This window comes from Nerophis ophidion, linkage group LG23 (genome assembly GCF_033978795.1).
Source record: "Nerophis ophidion isolate RoL-2023_Sa linkage group LG23, RoL_Noph_v1.0, whole genome shotgun sequence".
Lineage (NCBI taxonomy): Eukaryota > Metazoa > Chordata > Actinopteri > Syngnathiformes > Syngnathidae > Nerophis > Nerophis ophidion.
The window spans coordinates 8,602,141-8,621,849 of record NC_084633.1 but is presented as its reverse complement, the minus strand read 5'-3'; the positions used below and the strand labels follow the sequence as shown (position 1 = coordinate 8,621,849).

The window sequence follows — 19,709 nt, the reverse complement described above, 5'->3', positions numbered from 1 at the left end:
TTATCAGAGACAACAATCTTAACGTCATCGGTCTCAGTGAAACCTGGCTTAAACCAAACGACTTTTTTGCGCTAAATGAGGCATGTCCTCCTAACTTTACACATGCGCATATTGCCCGTCCGCTTAAAAGGGGTGGGGGGGTCGCACTAATATACAACGAAAACTTTAACCTTAGTCCTAACATAAATAATAAATATAAATCGTTTGAGGTGCTTACTATGAGGTCTGTCACACCGCTGCCTCTACACCTGGCTGTTATCTACCGCCCCCCAGGGCCCTGTTCGGACTTTATCAATGAATTCTCAGAGTTCGTTGCTGATCTAGTGACACACGCCGATAATATAATCATAATGGGGGACTTTAATATCCATATGAATGCCCCATCGGACCCACCGTGCGTAGCGCTCCAGACTATAATTGATAGCTGTGGTCTCACACAAATAATAAATGAACCCACGCATCGCAACGGTAATACGATAGACCTAGTGCTTGTCAGGGGTATCACCGCTTCCAAAGTTACGATACTCCCGTATACTAAAGTATTGTCCGATCATTACCTTATAAAATTCGAGGTTCAGACGCATGTTCGTCAAACTAATAATAATAATAACTGCTATAGCAGCCGCAACATTAATACGGCCACAACGACAACTCTTGCTGACCTACTGCCCTCGGTAATGGCACCATTCCCAAAGTATGTGGGCTCTATTGATAACCTCACTAACAACTTTAACGACGCCCTGCGCGAAACCATTGATAACATAGCACCGCTAAAGTTAAAAAAGGCTCCAAAAAAGCGCACCCCGTGGTTTACAGAAGAAACTAGAGCTCAGAAATTATTATGCAGAAAGCTGGAACGCAAATGGCGCACGACTAAACTTGAGGTGCACCATCAAGCATTTAGTGATGGTTTAATAACTTATAAACGCATGCTTACCTTAGCTAAAGCTAATTATTACTCAAATCTCATCCACCGTAATAAAAACGATCCTAAATTTTTGTTTAGTACGGTAGCATCGCTTACCCAACAAGGGACTCCTTCCAGTAGCTCCACCCACTCAGCTGATGACTTTATGCAATTCTTTAGTAAGAAAATTGAAGTCATTAGAAAGGAGATTAAAGACAATGCGTCCCAGCTACAACGGGGTTCTATTAACACTGACACGATTGTATATACGGCGGATACTGCCCTCCAAAATAGTTTCTCTCGTTTTGAGGAAATAACATTAGAGGAATTGTTACAACGTGTAAATGGAATAAAACAAACAACATGTTTACTTGACCCTCTTCCTGGGAAACTGATCAAGGAGCTCTTTGTATTATTAGGTCCATCAGTGCTAAATATTATAAACTTATCACTTTCCTCGGGCACTGTTCCCCTAGCATTCAAAAAAGCGGTTATTCATCCTCTTCTTAAAAGACCTAACCTCGATCCTGACCTCATGGTAAACTACCGACCGGTGTCTCACCTTCCCTTTATTTCAAAAATCCTCGAAAAAATTGTTGCGGAGCAGTTAAATGAACACTTAGCGTCTAACAATCTATGTGAAACCTTTCAATCCGGTTTCAGGGCAAATCACTCGACGGAGACAGCCCTCGCAAAAATGACTAATGATCTATTGCTAACGATGGATTCTGATGCGTCATCTATGTTGCTGCTCCTCGATCTTAGCGCTGCTTTCGATACCGTCGATCATAATATTTTATTAGAACGTATCAAAACACGAATTGGTATGTCAGACTTAGCCCTGTCTTGGTTTAACTCTTATCTTACTGATAGGATGCAGTGTGTCTCCCATAACAATGTGACCTCGGACTACGTTAAGGTAACGTGTGGAGTTCCCCAGGGTTCGGTCCTTGGCCCTGCACTCTTCAGCATCTACATGCTGCCGCTAGGTGACATCATACGCAAATACGGTGTTAGCTTTCACTGTTATGCTGATGACACCCAACTCTACATGCCCCTAAAGCTGACCAACACGCCGGATTGTAGTCAGCTGGAGGCGTGTCTTAATGAAATTAAACAATGGATGTCCGCTAACTTTTTGCAACTCAATGCCAAAAAAACGGAAATGCTGATTATCGGTCCTGCTAGACACCGAACTCTATTTAATAATACAACTCTAACATTTGACAACCAAACAATTAAACAAGGCGACACGGTAAAGAATCTGGGTATTATCTTCGACCCAACTCTCTCCTTTGAGGCACACATTAAAAGCGTTACTAAAACGGCCTTCTTTCATCTCCGTAATATCGCTAAAATTCGCTCCATTCTGTCCACTAAGGACGCTGAGATCATTATCCATGCGTTTGTTACGTCTCGCCTCGACTACTGTAACGTATTATTTTCGGGTCTCCCCATGTCTAGCATTAAAAGATTACAGTTGGTACAAAATGCGGCTGCTAGACTTTTGACAAGAACAAGAAAGTTTGATCACATTACGCCTGTACTGGCTCACCTGCACTGGCTTCCTGTGCACTTAAGATGTGACTTTAAGGTTTTACTACTTACGTATAAAATACTACACGGTCTAGCTCCATCCTATCTTGCCGATTGTATTGTACCATATGTCCCGGCAAGAAATCTGCGTTCAAAGGATTCCGGCTTGTTAGTGATTCCCAAAGCCCAAAAAAAGTCTGCGGGCTATAGAGCGTTTTCCGTTCGGGCTCCAGTACTCTGGAATGCCCTCCCGGTAACAGTTCGAGATGCCACCTCAGTAGAAGCATTTAAGTCTCACCTTAAAACTCATTTGTATACTGTAGCCTTTAAATAGACTCCCTTTTTAGACCAGTTGATCTGCTGTTTCTTTTCTTTTTCTTCTATGTCCCACTCTCCCCTGTGGAGGGGGTCCGGTCCGATCCGGTGGCCATGTACTGCTTGCCTGTGTATCGGCTGTGTATCGGCTGGGGACATCTCTGCGCTGCTGATCCGCCTCGACATCTCTGCGCTGCTGATCCGCCTCCGCTTGGGATGGTTTCCTGCTGGCTCCGCTGTGAACGGGACTCTCGCTGCTGAGTTGGAACCGCTTTGGACTGGACTCTCGCGACTGTGTTGGATCCATTGTGGATTGAACTTTCACAGTATCATGTTAGACCCGCTCGACATCCATTGCTTTCCTCCTCTCTAAGGTTCTCATAATCATTATTGTCACAGACGTCCCACTGGATCATTATTATCACCGATGTCCCACTGGGTGTGAGTTTTCCTTGCCCTTATGTGGGCCTACCGAGGATGTCGTGGTGGTTTGTGCAGCCCTTTGAGACACTAGTGATTTAGGGTTATATAAGTAAACAATGATTGATTGATTGATTGATCTCGGAGTGATTGAACCCTCAAACAGTGAGTGGTGTAACCCCATTGTCCTTGTTCCTAAAAAAGACAACACAGTAAGAGTATGTAATGACCTTCGCAAAGTGAATGCCGTTTCTAAATTTGATGCTTATCCCATGCCACGTATTGATGAACTTCTTGAGAAGCTCGGCAAAGCTGTGTTCATCACCACCCTTGACCTGTGTAAGGGATACTGGCAAGTCCCTTTAAAGAATGAGTCAAGGGAGTACACCGCCTTCCGTAGCCCAAAGGGTCTCTATCATTACACTGTTATGCCGTTTGGACTCCACGGAGCCCCCGCAACCTTTCAACGGCTAATGGATCGTGCTCTGTAGGGGTGTGGCCAGTTCTCTGCTGCCTATCTTGATGATGTGGTGGTTTTCAGCACTTCCTGGGAAGACCACCTCGCTCACCTGCGTCAAGTCCTGCTTCGGATCCATTCTGCCGGGCTCACTCTTAACACCCAGAAATGTTAGTGAGCCAAAACTGAGGTGTGCTACTTAGGTTACCATCTTGGCAACGGCAAGATACGTCCTCAGGTGGACAAGGTGGAGGCAATCCAAAACAGTCCTAGACCCCGAAAAAAGAAGCAGGTCCGGTCATTTTTGGGGCTTTCTGGGTGGTACAGAAGATTTGTGCCCCACTTCTCTACCATCACAGCTCCTCTTGTCGAACTGACAACCAAAGCATCCTCTAATCCAGTAAAATGGACAGAAACCTGTGAAACTGCCTTCAAGAAGGTCAAAGTCATTCTATGCTCTTCCCCAGTCTTATGGAGTCCTGATTTCAATCAACGATTCCTTGTTCAAATTGATGCCTCCGGTGTGGGCCTTGGAGCCGTCCTAGCCCAGGGAAAGGAGGGCGAGGAACAACCACTTCTCTATCTGAGCCGTAAACTGCATCCCAGAGAAACTAGGTACTCGGCCATCGAAAAGGAATGTCTTGCCATCAAGTGGGCTTTGAACAGCCTTCTGGGACGGACTTTTGATCTTGAAACGGGCCACCGGCCATTGAGCTGGATCAACTCCATGAGAGATAAGAACTCCCGTGTCACCAGATGGTACTTGGCGTTACAGCCCTTTTGCTTCAATATCACACATCGAGCTGGCAAAACTAACTTGCTAGCTGATTACTTGTCTCGTCTCCCTGAACTTGCTGTTGCTGGAGAGGAGGGAGGTAATGTGACAGTTTGACCCCATACTGTCACTGTTTGACCTTTGGCTTCCTCTCAAACCATGCACATTTATTAAGAAGCTCAACATTGACACACTACAAACAGCCTGCTCCACAAACAAGTTGTAACCTGTCACTCACCATGGCTCTGAAGGTGTGGCTAAAAGAGTCAGGAAGGGGCTGAGGCCTTTATGTAGGTGAGCACACCTGGTTGGACTAATTAGGCCTAATTTGGGCCAAACCATGATTGTCAGTAACTGGGTGTTGAAGAGGGACACTGGACATTTGAAAGTTCTGTTGTCTAAGCCTGAATATACTGGGTACAAAAATGACTCCTTGACAAATACAGAAGTACAATGTGAATACGTTTTAGACATGTGATAGTTACTTATGGTGTAAATGACAAAATAACTGATTTCTTAATTCCCCCTGTCAAATTGGTCGCAGCTAGTGGGCGGGGCTATGGGCTTTTTAAGTGGGGAAAATGCCCTGTTTCTGCCAGTCTGCTGTCTGTCACTGCCAGAGGAGGTTGTCTGTCCTGAACAAGAGTTTCGAGGTTCATACATCAAACGAACTACTAAGGTGATTATTTTGATGATGATATTATGTTGTGATTTAACCGGTTCAATGAGTTTTGTTGATTGCTAATTTATTTTGCTAAATCTGTTTTGTCATTCAATCCTTTACTTTGATATATTTGATGTTTTGATTGTGAATATATATATTTTGATATAATGGATGATTTATATTTTGATTATTTTTAATATGCTTTTTGATTAATTATATATAGGCCTATTTAACGCATGCGACTTTTTGAAATATATTTAGAATATAAATGTACTATATATAATATACAATACTAATATTGTCTTTATTTATCACTGTTACAGATTGTGGGTGCTTGGTCTTTCTGTTGTTGTTCACCTCTTGACACTTTTTGGGATTTTAAATAAATGTTAGTAAACTGTTACCACTGTGTGCCTTGCCATCCTTGATTTGAAGTCCGGTTTGCAAAGGTTACATTACCTTCACCTGAGGCGGGGTGTGACAATGACACATAGGATGGACCTGCTATCCCCGCTTAAATAAGAAAATCTCATTTCAGTAGGTTTTTAATCAAATACATACCATAAATACATACGTAATCAAATACATTTAGACTTAGACTTCTTTGTTTTTGTCATTCAAATTTGAACTTTACAGTACAGATAAGAACAGAATTTTGTTGCATTAGCTCATGGTAGTGCAGGATAAAAAAAGCAATAAGGTGGAGATATAAATAAATAGATTACTGTACGGATAAATATATTGCACTTTTGCATATGCATCCAGGTTAATGGATGTATGTTATATTGTCTTTATATTCCAGCGAGTTAATCCATTTTGGGGGGGAATTGAGGGGATAATTATGATGTGTTCAAGAGTCTTATGGCCTGAGGGAAGAAGCTGTTATCATAAATGGTCCAACACTCTTAAAACACATGTGTTGGAAATAAAACAGTTTGTGTTGTTTTTTTTACACATCTCCATGTCCAGAGGGGGACCACTCAATTTTTGTTAATTTTAACATATTAACTTTGTTACTTATATTAACAAAATAAATGTGCCAGTTTTAGTAACAAATGTTTGTTACTTACTCAAAATCAACACATTTTTGTCTATAATGGCAACACGTGTTTGTGTGTGTGTGCATGCTATGCTATATAAAAAAAAACCATAATTGAAATTTAATTGGCATTTAATTCAATAATTCCTTCTATTCATTACATTTACTTCTACAATTTACACAAGTCACAACATTTAGGAAATAAGTGTGAAGGTGGTCATCAAAATACTTAACAGTAAGAACTCTTGTGGTTAGAGTGTCCGTCCTGAGATCGGTAAGTCATGCGTTCAAACCCTGGCCGAGTCCTACCAAAGACCATAAAAATGGGACCCATTACTTCCCTGCTTGGCACTCAGCATCAAGGGTTGGAATTGGGGGTTAAATTCACCAAAAAGGATTCCCAGGCGCGGCAACCGCTGCTGCCCACTGCTCCCCTCACCTCCCAGGGGGTGAACAAGGGGATGGGTCAAATGTAGAGAATAATTTCACAACACCCAGTGTGTCTGTGACAATCATTGGTACTTTAACTTTTAACTTAAAATGAAAACCTCATCACAGTCAGAAAAGGGAACGATATACACTCTCTCTCCAAAGATGCAAACCTGTTGAGCTCAGAAACAGACTTTTCTTGTAAACAATCCAGTGTTTTCTCATGTAACTCTTTTGTGCAGGTAATACTTTTCTGAACATCAGTAAGAGTGGTATTTGATGCAGAATACATTTTGGCAACAATAGCTGCTGCTGCACAGTTCTTAAGGTCTTGGAGATCAGAATGCACAGTCGTGTTAACATCAGTAGTACTGTCAAAACTGCGGTCCAGATCAGTCTCTGAAGCACCTAAGAAGGTGGGGATTGATGAAGTTTGAGAGTTGGTAATATTTTCTGCCTCCGTTTCAAATGGAACAACATTAGCATGGGAATGGACTCTTTTCAGATGTTTCCTTTCAGAAAGGAAAGAGGAAGGGAAAGGAAAGGAAAACATAAATAAAATTGATGTATCTTTTTTGTAGTTATATTCCTTTTTTATTTAACATTTAAAACCAGATGAGGCAATTCCTGAAGGAATTGTGTGTGAATGCTCCAATGACGAAGATGAACTGAAATCCTAGAATGTTTTACCATCGTTGAAGTCGAGCACACAATTCCTGAACAGGCTGAATATTTAGAAGTTGGAACAGTTGGAATCAGATGAAAAATGTGGGGATTGTGGAACTTTGAAGAATGTCCTATTGATTTCAATAGGAATTTCCCATAAATTGGGGAATTTCGGGTAAAGCGGGAATTTTTTTTAAAATTGGTAAAAAAAACCTTTATATGTCTGAATGAATTGAAATTGTTGGTGTTGAAATTGATAAAATCGGTGGAAAAATATTGAAGTAGTAACATGATTTCCTGGATTTTCGGGAAAACCGGAAATTTTTCCAGTTAAAAAAAAAAACTCAGTTTTTTTGTCCTGATTAAGAGGAATGTTTTGACGGTGGAACGATTGAAGTGGGATGAACCAAAAACTAACACTCAAGTGTCGGAGCTATGCATCATGGGTTCATGGCAGCCAAACTTGTATTCCACTGCAATCTGGGTAAAGTCTTTTTCATTGTGCTTCCGTCTTTTCATTTCATAGCCAGTACAATTATCTAGGAAAGTGTTTCTAGAAAAATCTGTATACAACTTAATCGTGCAGAATTTAAACAAAGTACTACTCACAAAGGTCTTGCTTATCTCTAAAACATTTATAAAGCATTTGTTTTTGGGCTTTCACTAAACTCTGCAATATGTGTAGTATATTGAATCTTTGCATTTGTGATGTCACATCATACCTTATAATAGTTCAAGAAACATTCTAAGCTATTGTTTGGTAATTATCATGGGAAGCTATTGCATCATACCTTATAATAGTTCAAGAAACATTCTAAGCTATTGTTTGGTAATTATCATGGGAAGCTATTGCATCATAGCTTATAAAAGTTCAGCAAACATTATAAGTTACAATTTGGTATTCATAAGGAGCATGGATTACATCATACCTTATAGCTGTTCAGTCTACCATTCTAAGATACGGTTTGGTAATTAACGCGAGAGAGATTGCATTATACCATATAGCTGTTGCGCAAGAAAATAAGTTATATGACTCCGAGTCATACTTTGGCCTATGTCATGTTGTATGAATTTGGCGTATTCGGCTGCAAAATTGTCCAAAAAGAAGTTCACATGCAAGTTTAACAACGAGACAAAGAGTCAAAGCAGCACTTGTCTGATATTGCTATAGTGCTATCTGAAAATTATCTCCACTCGCTTTATATTGGGAAGGCAAATGGTTGCAGAAAGTACAAAGTAATTTAATACACTCTTAAGAAGCAGCAAATGTTGAAGCCTTGAGTCAGGATGGTGAGTGCAAAAGCTAAATGCCGGTGTCAGTCTCCCAAATGATAAATATTTTAAAGCAACAGTTTGAAACAAAGTACTGTAAACAGTAACCCTGCATACGAGATTTGTCATTGATTGGTGATTATGATATTTTATCTAAAATAAAAGCTTTTGATTTTAAAACTTTATGACTTGTTTAATCAGTCAGACTGATTGGTTTGGGGAAAAAGTTGTTGCATCGCACCTTAATAGCTGTTCAGCCAACCATTTTAGCTTACGGTTCGGTAGTTAACATAAGCAGTGATTGCATCATATTTTTTTGAAAATAATAAAAAGAACACTTGAACAGTCTGAATGAGTTAAAAAAGGTTGGTGTTGAAATTTTTTAAATCGGTGGAAAATTGTTAAAGTAATAACATGTTCAAATGAGAAATGGTTTTACGGAATTCCTGGAATTTCGGGAAAACTGAATTTTTACAGTTCTGATTAAGAGGAAAGTTTTGGCAGTGGAACAGTTGAAATGCGTTGAAAAATGTGGAAGGAGTAGTCGCCAGAAAAAAGGGTGGAAATATGGCTTTGGAAAAGCAGGAATTCTGGAAAATCCTGGACTTTTTTTTAACTTAAAAAAAGTGCAAGTTTTCCAGAATGGTGAAATGTGTTGAAAATGTGTGTGAAAAATGTGGAAATGGTGGAAGTTTTAAAAATGGCCAATTCATTATGAATGGGAAAAATGTCCCGGAAAAACTGGAATTTTGGGAAATCTGCGAATTTTTGGTTTTTGTCAAGGGAAAGCCCGCAATTCCTGAATAAGCTGAACAGTGTGAAGTGGGAATTAAGAATGGTACTAATACGTAATTAATTAAGGATTCAACTCTTTGTAATCAGTTGGTGTTTACTGCTGAGGTATTCACTGATTTTTTTCAACCATTTCTCAAACCAATTAGTCTGAATGACCAAGTCATGAAATTTCAAAGTCCAAAGCATTTATTTTTATTATCTTTTTTTACTGTCAGAGACTTTTTGGATAGCTGATCAAAATCACCAGCCAATGGCAAATCCGGTATGCAATGTCATCTTTAAGCAGAACTTTGTTTCAAACTGTTGCTTTAACATGTTTATTTTATTATCTCCCTGTGATGAGGTGGCGACTTGTCCAGGGTGTACCCCGCCTTCCGCCCGATTGTAGCTGAGATAGGCGCCAGCGCCCCCCGCGATCCCAAAAGGGAATAAGCGGTAGAAAACGGATGGGATGGATTTTATTATCTGGGAGACTGACACAGGCATTTAGCTTTCCTACACACCATCCAGTCTTACAGTTTTGTTAGGTACCCAAGTTAACTACTGTACTGTAACTAAAAAAGGTTCGAAACATTAACCATAACCTGCCTGGCCGCCATATAGTCCTTATAGTTGTTCAGCCAACCCTTTTAGGTTACGGTTCGGTGGGCACCGTTTGCATCGTACCTCAAAAGATGTTCAGCTAACCCTTTGAAACTGCGATTCAGTACTTAACTTCAGCGCCGAATAGGTCGTATCTTAATAGCGGTCCAGCCACCCTTTTATGTCATGGTTCGGTAGTCAACACAGACGCTGACTGCGTCGTACCTTAATAGCAGTTCAGCCAACCCTTTTAAGTTACGGTTTGGTAGTAAACACGGACTACGATTGAAACCGTGATTCAGGATGGTGTTTGGAAAAGTTAAATACCTGTGTCAAGCCCCCAGATGCTAAACATATTAAAGCGACAGGATGAAACAAAGTTTTGTTGAAAGGTGACATTGTTTACTGGATTTGTCATTTGACAGCTGGTTTTGATTGAGTATAGAAGACTAACGGTTTTCAGTGAAAATAAAAGCCTTGAACTTTGGAATTTCATGACTTGTGTGCTCATTCAAACTATTTGGATTGAGAAATAGATGCCTTGGCAGAAGACACCACCTGAAAAAATGTAAAACTACAAAGAGCTGATTCCTTAAGGAATTTCCTGTAATAAGTAGTAAAAGCAGTCCATGCCTAATGTGCCTTCCAGGCAACATTAGCCATGGACTGCCCGGGCGCTTTACAGTCCTTATAGTTTTTCAGCTAACCTTTTTAAGGTACGGTTTTAAGAACCAAATGCTGAAACCGTGAGTCAGAATGGTGTTGGGAAAAGCAAGATTCCTGTGTCAGTCTCCCAGGTAATAAACATGTTAAAACAAAAGTTAGAAATCAAGGTCAGCAAAAGGTGACATTTCATACCAGATTTGCCATCTAAAACGTCTCTGGCAGTAAAGAAGGCTGACAATATTTAATTTAAAACAAAAGCTTTTGATTTTAAAACTTTATGACTTGTTTAATCAGTCAGACCAATAGATTTTGGAAAACGCTGTTTTATCACACCTTCATACCTGTTCAGCCAACCCTTTTAAGTTATGGCTTGGGAGTTAACATGGGCGCTGATTGTGTCCTACCTTATTACCTGTTCAGCCAACCCTTTTAAGTTACAGTTTGGTAGTTAACATGGGCGCCGATTGCATGTGTGCCATAATTCCTGTTCAGCCAACCCTTTTTAGTTATTGTTTGGTAGTTAACATGGGCACCGATCGCTTTGTACCTTCACACCTGTTCAGCCATCCCTTTTTGGATACAGTTTGGTAGTTAACATGGGCATCTATTGCGTCATACCTTTTTAACTGTTCAACCAACCCTTTCAAGTCACAGTTTAGTAATTAACACGGGTACATATTGCATCCTACCTTAATACATGTTCAACCAACCCTTTTAAGTTATGGTTTGGTAGTTACCATGGGTGCCATTTTCATCCTACCTTAATACCCGTTCAGCCAACCCTTTTAAGTGACGGTTTAGTAGTTAACATGGGCGCTGATTGCATTTTACCTTAATACCTGTTCATCCAACCCTTTTAAGTAACGGTTTGGTTGTTAACATGGGCACATTGCGTTGTACCTGACTTTATTTAATTTTTTATATATATTTTTTTCAAACACTATGGTATTCCAGCTGATTGGCCAAAGCTCATGACACAATGTGAAGTGTGTTGTGAAGTGAATTATATTTATATTGCGCTTTTCTCTAGTGACTCAAAGCGCTTTACATAGTGAAAACCCAATATCTAAGTTACATTTAAACCAGTGTGGGTGGCACTGGGAGCAGGTGGGTAAAGTGTCTTGCCCAAGGTCACAACGGCAGTGACTAGAATGGCGAAAGCGGGAATCGAACCTGGAACCTTCAAGTTGCTGGCACGGCCACTCTACCAACCGAGCTATACCGCAAAGTTGAATGTTAGAATAATCATGTATATATATTATCACACAACTTTAGTATGCTTAAAGTCCGTTGCTATAGTTACTAGCTATTGTGCTCAAGCTGCATTTTTTCTATCTGTGTAAGGACAAAACTTCTTGTATTGAACTGTTTTACCCAGCATTTTGTATTGTCTGGTTCTTTACTTGTCTTAACGTGCATAACGCTCGAAAAACATTAAACCACAGAAAGCCCCCTGGACCTGACTTTATTGAGCCTTATTTTTTAATGTTGGCAGCAGATTTTATAGCAGAGCCACTTTTAATTATTTTAAATCTGTCATTTAAAAACAAAGATACTCCATCAGTTTGGAAATCTACTTTTTAAAGGGACGTAATCCAGCAGTTCTTACAAACTATAGGCCAATATCAAATGTATGTGTCTAGTCAAAAATTATGGAATCTCTTGTTTGTGATCAGTTGAAAGAGTTCCTCTATTCAAATAAAAATGATTTCAAAATATCAATGAGGCTTAAGAAAAAAGCATAGCACTACCACTGCTATAATGAATGTGGTAAATGACATAATACTTGCGCTTTATAAAAAAATAAACAGTACTGGGCTTTATTTTTTTTATTGATCTCTCTAAAGCTTTAGAATCAGTAAACCATGCTATTTTAAAACAGGCTGTTTCTCATTGGACTCTCAGAACATACGGTCGCTTGTTTTTTTTAATGAAATACAAAACAGGACCCAGTGTATTACATACTAGGGCGTTTGTTTGGAATTTGTCACTGCTCATAAGAGAGTGCCTCGGGGATCTGTTTGGGGCCCCTCTTATTTATCTTGTACATCAATGATCTTAAACAACATTTCTCTGATGCTAATATGCATTTTTATGCTGACGGTACAATTATTTATTGCTTTGGATCATCTCTTGAAGAGGATGTGAATTCCCTGCACAAAGCCTTTTTGCAGTGCAGAATTCTGTCATTTACTTAAAACTGGTTCTCAATGCTGACAAGACAAAACTTTTGCTGTTTTCCAATTGTAGGAAGGTGCCTCAAACTCCCCCGGTATTGTTCACTCTTGAAGGAAATATCACAGAAGTGGTGCATGAATAAAAATACCTTGGTGTTTTAATTGATGACGCCCTCATTTTTAAACCTATTATAGAAACAATGGTGAAGAAACTAAAACTTTAATTGAAGTTGTACTTCCATAATCAGAGATGTTTTGCTTTTCGTGCAAAAAAGTGCCTTGTTTCTGCCACATTTTTATCTGTGCTAGATTATGGTGATCTTTTTTTATATGAATGCTACTCGTTCCTGTCTTCAGATGGTTGACTCTGTTTACCATGCTTCTTTGAGGTTAATCACAAACTGTAGAGCCATGACACACCACTCTGACTTGTACTCTCGAATGGGATGGCCTTCTCCCTCCATTAGTAGACAGTGTCAGTAGTACTCTTTTATTTACAAAGCTCTTGTGGGACTATTACCCTCTTAAAGCTGTTCATTGATTACACACAGAAATACGGACTCTTATGCTCTGAGATCCAACAATCAGCTGTTGCTCTCGGTCCCTTTTTCTAGCACTGAGCTGAGGAATGAAAATTTTGTCTATGCAGCTCCTTTTGCTTGAAACATGTTACAAACACTAAAATTGGCCCTAGTGTGTGAATGTGAGTGTGAATGTTGTCTGTCTATCTGTGTTGGCCCTGCGATGAGGTGGCGACTTGTCCAGGGTGTACCCTGCCTTCCGCCCGATTGTAGCTGAGATAGGCGCCAGCGCCCCCCGCGACCCAGAAAGGGAATAAGCGGTAGAAAATGGATGGATGGATGTTACAAAGAGACTAGAAGCTGAGTGACATTTTGTCCTTAAATGCTTTCAAGTCTAAACTGAGAGCATTTGAAGCAGCCTCAGTAACTGTAACGGTTTTACGTAATGTCCATCCTGTCATTTTAATGTGTAATGTGAATGTAATTGTATGTGTAACTTCGCTGCCTCTTGGTCAGAATTCCTTTTAAAAACATTTTTTTTAATCTCAATGGGATTTTTTTCCTGATTAAATAACGTTAAATAAAAAATAAAAAAAACGGCCACAGTTACATCGTTGCCAGGTATGCGGTCTACAAAACCCAAATAACAGCATTGGTGTTTTCAGCCGTGGCTGTAAGCGACCTCCTGGTGTACTTTTAACTCCTCAAAACGGCAGCCCAGAAAGCAAAAAAAATGATTCAATGTTGGATTTTGGTCAGATTGTTACTTTTGGTTGAAGTTAAAAAGAATCTATGTTTATTCAATGCTTAATTACAAGTACCATTTCCATTATTGAAAAACTGTTGTTGAATCAATGTTGGAAAGATGATGAATTTTCAATGTTGAAATGCCCTACATGGGACTTGAGTTTTAAATCCGACATTAGGCTCGAATAAAAAGAAGAAGGATTGACTTCACTCTGTGGCAGGCAAGTGAAAAAAATAGGTATTTTGTGTGAAATTCAGATACCATCACATAGGCTGTTAGTGACTGTGATGTCACTGCCATGTCTTCAGTGACAGTGTGGAGTCTGTGGACTTTTGTTGATTTTCCCTTGAGTGTGGAGTTTGAGTTCCTGTGCAGTGCTCTTAATTTGTGTTTGGACTTCCCCTGTCTGCCACAGAACGCTGGCTCCCACACCTGTCCCCGAGTGGCAACCGGGACACACCTGTTCCTGGTTGCCGATCAGGCTCCAATATATATCATTGTACCTTGTCCAAAGTTGTTCGCAGTTCTCAGTTATGTTAGCTTGGTTAATTTTGCACTTTTTAGCTGCACTATACTTTCCCCTATGCACTTTCTAACTGCACTGACCTAGGTGGATATTAAATATCATGTATTTGCGGTCTCTGCATCCTTTGAGTCACGCTGCAAAATACGCTTCCCGATCGTTACAGTCACTGACAAGTAGACTACTTTGGCATGCTCCTTGTTGAACTATAACTACTATAATAGCAGGAGCGTCAAGAAGAATAGATTTTCCGATTCATTGTGATTCTTAATTGTAAAGTTGATTTTAAAAATATCAAAATTCTTTTTTTGTTTTATTTTGATTTTTCCAGCCACTCAGGCAAATCATATTGTTGATATGGATGCCCTAATCTGCTGTACAGATTTACTTTAGAAAAGAGAAGTGTAAAAATAGGGAAACTTTTGTTGCCGTATTTGTATTTGTCTTTATTAAATGTTTGGGAAGCATTTTATTAAACAAAACCAATTTTCTTTAAAGTAATATAGAAATTGATCAGAGCTTTATGGAGGGACTTAGTTAATCATATAACTGTTGGGAATTTAACGTTATTTCAATGTTGATCATAGCGAGCATCGTCAATGTTCTTTTTAATATCAGACATCAGTATTTATCTCAACATTGATGCCTGACCAAATCTCAATGTTGATTCAATGACTTTTTGCTATCTTGGAGTAGCTGCAGTAAAAGTCTCACAAACGGTCATTATCCAGCAACTTTAGGTTGTGGTGTGAAACTCGTGTGTGTTACAATTTTTGTACTGTTGTTTACAATGAACTCATTAGCAGTTTGACTTATGTCAGGCTTGCCACTGACAGTTTGCTTGTGTTTTAGTTTTTCCCCTGTGTATTTAGTATTTCTTGTCCTTAGTTCCTGTCGGCGCTCTTATTTTGTTGGTTTCCTGTCTTTCTCCCTGAGTGCTGTGTTCCCCCTCAGCTGCGGCTGATTGGCACCTGGCCACACCCGTTGTCAATCAGCCCGCTCCTATTTTACCTGCTTTGTTCCTCCAGTCAGTGCTGGATTATTGTATTTTCATGCCACATGTCGCTCTTGTCGTTGCTACCTGTCGTGTCGATGTCATCGTTACAGCTACTACCTGTCGTGCTACTATTTCTCCTTTTCGTCGTAGCGGTAAGCTGTTCCTGTTAGCTATTTGTAGTTTGTCTTCTCCAAGCTTTTTGGTTTCGTGCTTTCTTGTTAGCCATTAGCTGTTTCCAGTTTTTCTGTTTCCGGCTAGATACCTGTTAGCTTTCACGCTAGGCCTTTTGTTTGTTATCCGCCCACGTGCGCGCTTTTGGTTTGAACCCTTTGTTTGGTTTTGTTCTAGTTTTTTATATTAAAACCATGTTTTCTCAGTCCATGCCTGCCTCCATCTCTGCATCTTGGGGTTCATCAACAACTAACTTTGACAACTTAATCATTATTTCACCTTTGGTTATGTTGCTCCTGTGTGTGGCAAAGTACTTTCTCATATTTGTAGACCAAGGGCCTTTACATTTAGTAGTATTAAAAATATATACAGTAATCACTTGTTGATTGCTATTAATTGGTTCTGGACATGACCATTTTCATAGCCACAGCTAAATACATGACATGAAATAACACACTTTAACCACCTATACACTCCTAATCCAATATATTAATGCTGTGTGAGGCCGAGCCAATCAGTGGCCACGATCCTGAACAGCATGCTTTTATCTGTTTGGTCTCATTTAATGGCCAATACCACTGTAGTATTGATATTTTTAGTTCATTTAGTGATGTCGATGCTTAAAAATGCCTAATTTACAGCAATAATGTTGTAGAATATGCAAAAAAAAATCCAGAACAAGGTGTATACAGGGACGATTGTAACCAATAAAAACTAACAATGTTGTGAAGCCCCGATATAGACAAAGAAACATTCACATGGATAGTGTTGACTGAGCCTTACTGTCAGTGTGCACGCCCACAATGAGGTAATCACCCATGGCCTTGGCCTGGCGCAGCTGGTTGGAATGACCGTAGTGGACCATGTCGTAGCTGGGAGACAACACACAAAGTCACTTGACTGTCGGGAAACATCACAAAAGCGATTGGCATGCCTGCTCCAAAGTACCTCTGCCAAGGTGGTGTATGTGTTTGTGTCCAGTTACGCAACAGTGTACAACCCATTTAACGTGTCAAAACTCTTCAAATATGGTTGGAATTTGATGTGCTTGTGCAGCGTTATATTGCATCTTGAAGAAACTCCAGTACTTTTTGAAACTCTATAGTAAGTACTTTTTGAAACTGTATAGTACCTTTTAGTCATTAGCAGAGTAGAAAGTATACTGACTTTCTGACTAAACCACATCGACATATTATATATATAATATATGAATAATATAAATATATTCTATATTTAAGTTCAGTCAAGAAGGAACATATGCATTATACAGTCTGAGGGCCGTCTGTATGAAGGACCTCCTGTGTCGTTCCGTGTTACATTTTGGGAGTCTGAGCCTTCCACTGAACGTGTATAATTGTTTTCCATTTGGACATGAAAAATACATGTGCTGCATGCAGTTGCATACCTTTTTAACTTTAATATTATCTAATAATAACACATATGTTAGAATACATTGCAAAAAATGAAATAGAATTTAAATAAATACTTAAATATCTACTTGACCTATATTGTCCATTAAATTGTACACTATAACAATGACAAAAGATTCTACAGTAAAAACACGGTAAAATTCTGGCAACGGATGCACCAGTTTTTTACTGCAAATGCAACAGTTTTATTTTTACAGTGTGTGCAAAAAAAAAAAAAAAAAATTAAAAAAAAAAAATATATATATATATATATATATATATATATATATATAAATATAAAAATGCATAGGCATTTGAAAACATTTTTAATGAGACAACTCTTTATTTGAATATTATTCAGTTAAAAGCGGTGGAGGCGAGTCTAATAAAATGTGTGTGCAAATAAAAAATACACGTACTGTAAATTTAACAACATTAACCATCATTATACCGTAAAATGTGGTCTATAAGCCACAACTTTTCCTATATTTTGAACTCTTAGGTTTATAAAACGGTGCGGCTATTTTATGGATTATTTTTCGCTAACGGCCATGATGTGTTCAATAGCTTTCACTAAACCCAAGCAAACACTGAAATGGTGTGTTCTTGGGACCATCTTTTGGATGAGTTCGCTCACTGCAGGTGTTGCAGGTGGAAATTCTACTTCCTGTTTTTTTAGAATCATTAAATAAAAAGACGTGTGTTCTTGCCTCTTATAAGGACTGTGAACAAAGTTCCAAAAAACGTGCAGTTCCACTTTGATGCCTTAAAGCAGATGTAAAACCATCCGTAGCGTTCCTACTCGAGTTTTACAACTAAAGCGATTCATACTTACTAAACCGTCCCATTTGTGATGTCTGTTGGAGTGCTTTAATGCATATTTGTATGTGCTATCGTCATGTAATCAAGCGAACGTCGTAAGCATTAGCTCTAATGCTAAAACGTTTATGAGTGTCTGCGTTAGCATTATTACTTCACTATGGCATTATTTTTTCAATTGCTTCAGTTTCACACATTCCTTAGTAAATTCACCAAAACGTCACCATGGAGTTGTAATTGAGTCTGTTTAGCTGATTGGAAAGCTAGCTTCCACAGCAAGTGGGTCCATGACCATGACTTCTGTTTTGTTTGATCTGCCCTTTTACTGCCATGTTTCAGGCAGTTTGGAAACAATTGCACATAAACATTTACACATTTTTTTGTATAATTGGCTCATTTCACATCATATATATCTGCGGCTTATAGTCCTTTGTTGCTGATAAATGTAAAAATATTCTTTACTCTATCACTTAGTGCAGCGGTTGTCTTTTTTCAGTGATGTACCCCTGTCAACATGTTTTAATTCAAGTACCCCCTAATCAGAGCGAAGCATTTTTGGTTGAAAAAAAGAGATAAAGAAGTAAAATACAGCACTATGTCATCAGTTTCTGATTTATTAAATTGTATAACAGTGTAAATTATTTCTCATTTGTAGTGGTCTTTCTTGAACTATTTGGAAAAAAAAGATGTAAAAATAACTAAAAACTTGTTGAAAAATAAACAAGTGATTCAATTATAAATAAAGATTTCTACACATAGAAGTAATCATCAACTTAAAAGTGCCCTCTTTGGGGAGTGTAATAGAGATCCATCGGGATTCATGAACTTAATTCTAAACATTTCTTCACAAAAAAGACATCTTTAACATCAATATTTATGGAACATGTCCACAAATCTAGCTGTCAACACTGAATATTGCATTGTTGTATTTCTTTTCACAGTTTATGAACTTAAATTAATATTTTGTTGAAGTATTATTCAATAAATATATTTACAACGGATTTTTGAATTGTTGCTATTTTTAGAATATTTTTAAAAAATCTGACGTACCCCTTGGCATACCTTCAAGTACCAGGGGTACGGGTACCCCCATTTGAGAACCACTGACTTAGTGGGTGTGGCTTATTTACCGGTGCGCTCTATTGTCCGTAAAATACAGTGATCCCATTTCCATTGGTTCGTTTTTTTTTTGTTTGATAGATTAAATTCGCATGAATTGATCGTGACGTTACACATTCCTACAGCGACTGAAAACCATAGCTATTATTACATCTTGTAACTTATTATTGTGCTCATGTGGCCTTAAAATTCTGAACACATCCCTCAGGCCAAATAAACATAGTGACACGAGTTACTGAATAAAAGACAGGGAGTTTTGCAGAAAATTACCAACTTTATATGATATTTTTAATGAATTTAATACAGTTATTCAGTCATGTAAATTGTTTACAAAATAATTGAATGCTGTAGTTAAGCTCTCTGTTTCCCTAAAAAAAAGTATGACAATAATTAGATGAGCAACAAAAATGTGAAACTTGTGAGATTAAAAATTTGAAATGGAAGGTTAGCCATGCATAACAGAAAAGCATTCACTTTCTGTTATTACTAAAAGTTCAACTGACTCTGAACTTGGTTCCAATATATGTTTTATATATTGCTTCTAAATCGATCATGCTGGGCTGTACAAGCATTTTAGAGAGGTCACTAAAAAGCTATTTGGATGCAAAACACAAACCACAAAAAGTACTCCTGCACTGTAATATCCGTTTAGCAGCAAACTCACTGTGAGATGATAAATTATTCATTAATGGCGCCTTTCAA

General features: G+C 38.7%; 1 protein-coding gene across 5 annotated transcripts in view; it reads right to left on the bottom strand.

The window, feature by feature from the left end:
• Positions 1–19,709, bottom strand: part of LOC133541796 (ethanolamine-phosphate cytidylyltransferase-like) — a 61,715-nt gene that overhangs the window by 26,499 nt on the left and 15,507 nt on the right. For 3 of the 5 annotated variants that reach the window (XM_061885389.1, XM_061885390.1, XM_061885392.1), the window contains one exon: positions 16,444–16,532. The exons of 1 other annotated variant lie outside the window; for it this stretch is intronic. In XM_061885389.1, the coding sequence (XP_061741373.1) occupies positions 16,444–16,532 (89 nt within the window). Of the gene's footprint in view, positions 1–16,443; positions 16,533–16,608; positions 16,681–19,709 lie in introns of those variants that run through there. One more of the 5 variants, XM_061885391.1, reaches the window with a different exon arrangement.